The sequence below is a fragment of the Sturnira hondurensis genome, unplaced genomic scaffold, assembly GCF_014824575.4.
Source record: "Sturnira hondurensis isolate 20B ecotype Veracruz unplaced genomic scaffold, ASM1482457v3 Scaffold0003874, whole genome shotgun sequence".
NCBI classification, from domain to species: domain Eukaryota; kingdom Metazoa; phylum Chordata; class Mammalia; order Chiroptera; family Phyllostomidae; genus Sturnira; species Sturnira hondurensis.
In genome coordinates, this window is record NW_028076505.1 from 474,367 (window position 1) to 476,639 (window position 2,273).

General features: G+C 52.9%; 1 protein-coding gene across 1 annotated transcript; it reads left to right on the forward strand.

Annotated features, from left to right (window-relative positions):
* On the forward strand, nucleotides 1-1,900 carry LOC118984898 (uncharacterized). The gene is made up of 2 exons (XM_037043112.1): nucleotides 1-669; nucleotides 874-1,900. Exons 1-2 carry the CDS (start codon nucleotides 6-8, stop codon nucleotides 1,515-1,517), a joined length of 1,308 nt encoding a protein of 435 aa, XP_036899007.1. The 5' UTR covers nucleotides 1-5; the 3' UTR covers nucleotides 1,518-1,900.
* Nucleotides 1,901-2,273: the final 373 nt, after the last annotated feature.

A 2,273-nucleotide genomic window follows, 5' to 3' on the forward strand; every position in this document is an offset into this window, starting at 1 on the left:
CAGCCATGGAGGGCCTAGTGCCTGCCACTGCCACAGCCACCCCGTCCACCTTCCAGCTGATCCTGGAGCACCTGTGCGCGATTCTGCTGCTGATTTCTGAGAGTTTGGGACATGTCCCAGCTCTCGCTGTGTTCCTCTCTGTGATCCTGGTGGGCACTCTGGTGGTGGTGTCTTTCGTGGTGAAGAGACGACACACGTCAAGAAGTGTGAAGGTGCGAAAGAAACCGTGTCCTTCCCGTGACGAAGTCTGTGCAAGACACAGTGAGAATACCGGACCAATGACAGAAGCTGACGACACCCCCAAGCCACCTGGGGTGGAGGCCGGTCCTCTCTGGTTACAGACCTTGTGCTTGAAGGCCCTGAACAAGCACCTGAGCAGGATGTCATCCCTTCGGGACCTGGCTGACTTAGTGAGAACTGTGCGCAGGACCCAGCCTCCTAGACATTCCTGCGTGACTGATGAGAAGCCCGTCACCAAAGCACCGGGGACTGGCGGAGAACAACTTCAGGAGAACATGCCAGGTGACTTGAACAAAAACACTCATCATCCCGAAAGTCCAGAGGTGCGCCAAGAAGAAACTGTGGGGTGGAAGCAGGATGTCCAAGATAAAGAGGAAGAGAAACAAGGTCCGGAGCCGTCGATGGCACCAGTGGAGCGGGACCTGCAAGGTACAGTCAGCCAGTCCCTGTCCCTGGGGGGAGGCCCACTGCAGACCAGCCCCAGGCCCGAGGTCCTTAGAGGTCACCTGGCTCAGGTCAAGTCCCAGGTAGAGAGACAGAGTGAAGCAGAAATTGGGGATCAGTTTGTCCATGGGTCAGAAGGTGATCTCAAGGGTGTCCCTAGTGATGCTGACCTCAAAGTGCCCCTCCCAGGTGCTGACGAGGACAGTCAGGCAACAGCCAGACAACTGTGGGAGCAAAAGCAAAGAGGTGAAGAGCTGGCAGCAGAAATAAGGAGCCTGCGAACCGAGAAAGCGTCTCTGCGGTGTGAAAATATAAACCTAAAGGCTGAGATCCAGCAGCTGAAGCTGAAGCTTCGAGTTCGGCCTGACACCCAGAAAGACCGCCTGGCTCGGCTCCACCAGCAAGTGCTGGAGGCGGAAGTGCGCTGCCTAGAAATGGAGAAGAAGCATCTGGACAACTGGAGAAACGTGAACTCCACCTACCAGCTGCTGAACACCTACAAGAAGATGACCCGGGACATGGGCCAGGATCTACGCAGAAGCACCTCCTGCTATGGAAAGGAGATCCGACACCATCAAGAAAGAGCCCACGGAGCCCGGATGGCAGCCGAGCGCATGGAGAGAGAGGTCCAGGAGCTGCGGAGGGAAAACGATCGCAGTGCACAGATGCTGGCCAAGGCCAAGTCCACCCTCCAGCACTTCCCAGGTGGCCCTTCTGCTCCTGCTGCTCCGCCCGCAGCCCACAGAGGCCCAGAAGTGCCAGGCCATCCCCTGGGTCGTGTCCTCAGGTCCCAGGAAGGAGCCGGGTCATGGGGTAGGAGCTCAAGAGTCTAGGCCCACCTACAGATGTGACTGGGCCCCCACACCCAGGACACAACACCTGCCTGGGTTTCTGTTCCAGTGATTCTGATCGTTGTCTCGTTGGTGAGGTGCTCTCACCAAAGTGATGCCACAGCTGCCCTGAGCAGTGCAAGCTTTGCACCCCAACGGCAATGCCACGTCCATACGGACCCATTAGTGTAAATCTCCTGGGTGCAGAGTCCCCGGGAGGCCTTTAGGAATTGTCTGCTTGTTCTCAGTGCCACATTTTGAGTTAAGAGACCCCTCACGGTGGCCTGAACCATCTCGTCTCCTCAGTTTGACGTGGTTGTTTCCACAAAGACCATGATGGTGCTGGGCTGTTGTCCCAGACCCTTAGAGTAACTTCGTATGTGCCCCCAAAATGTTGGTTTTAAAAACAATGCAAAAAAAAAGCAGAACTTGAACAAGACAGCACCACATCAAACTACATAATCTGTTTATTATTTTAGTCCTAGATGCCTAGTTTATTCCTAACCATAAAATAGTTTAAGTCCTAAACTTATAGATTAGAAATGTTTAAATTTGTTTCCTGCTTTATAGTTTTTTCTTGTTCTCTATTTAAGATAATATTTATCATCTAGCATCTCTACATTCTGTGCACTCAAACAGAAAGTTTCTCTGGATGGCATCACGCACACACACTCACTCTCGTTCTTTCTCTCACACAATGTGAAGATACAAGTTCCTCTTAGTTGTTTTCACTCTGAGTAAAATGCAAAGATACTTTTC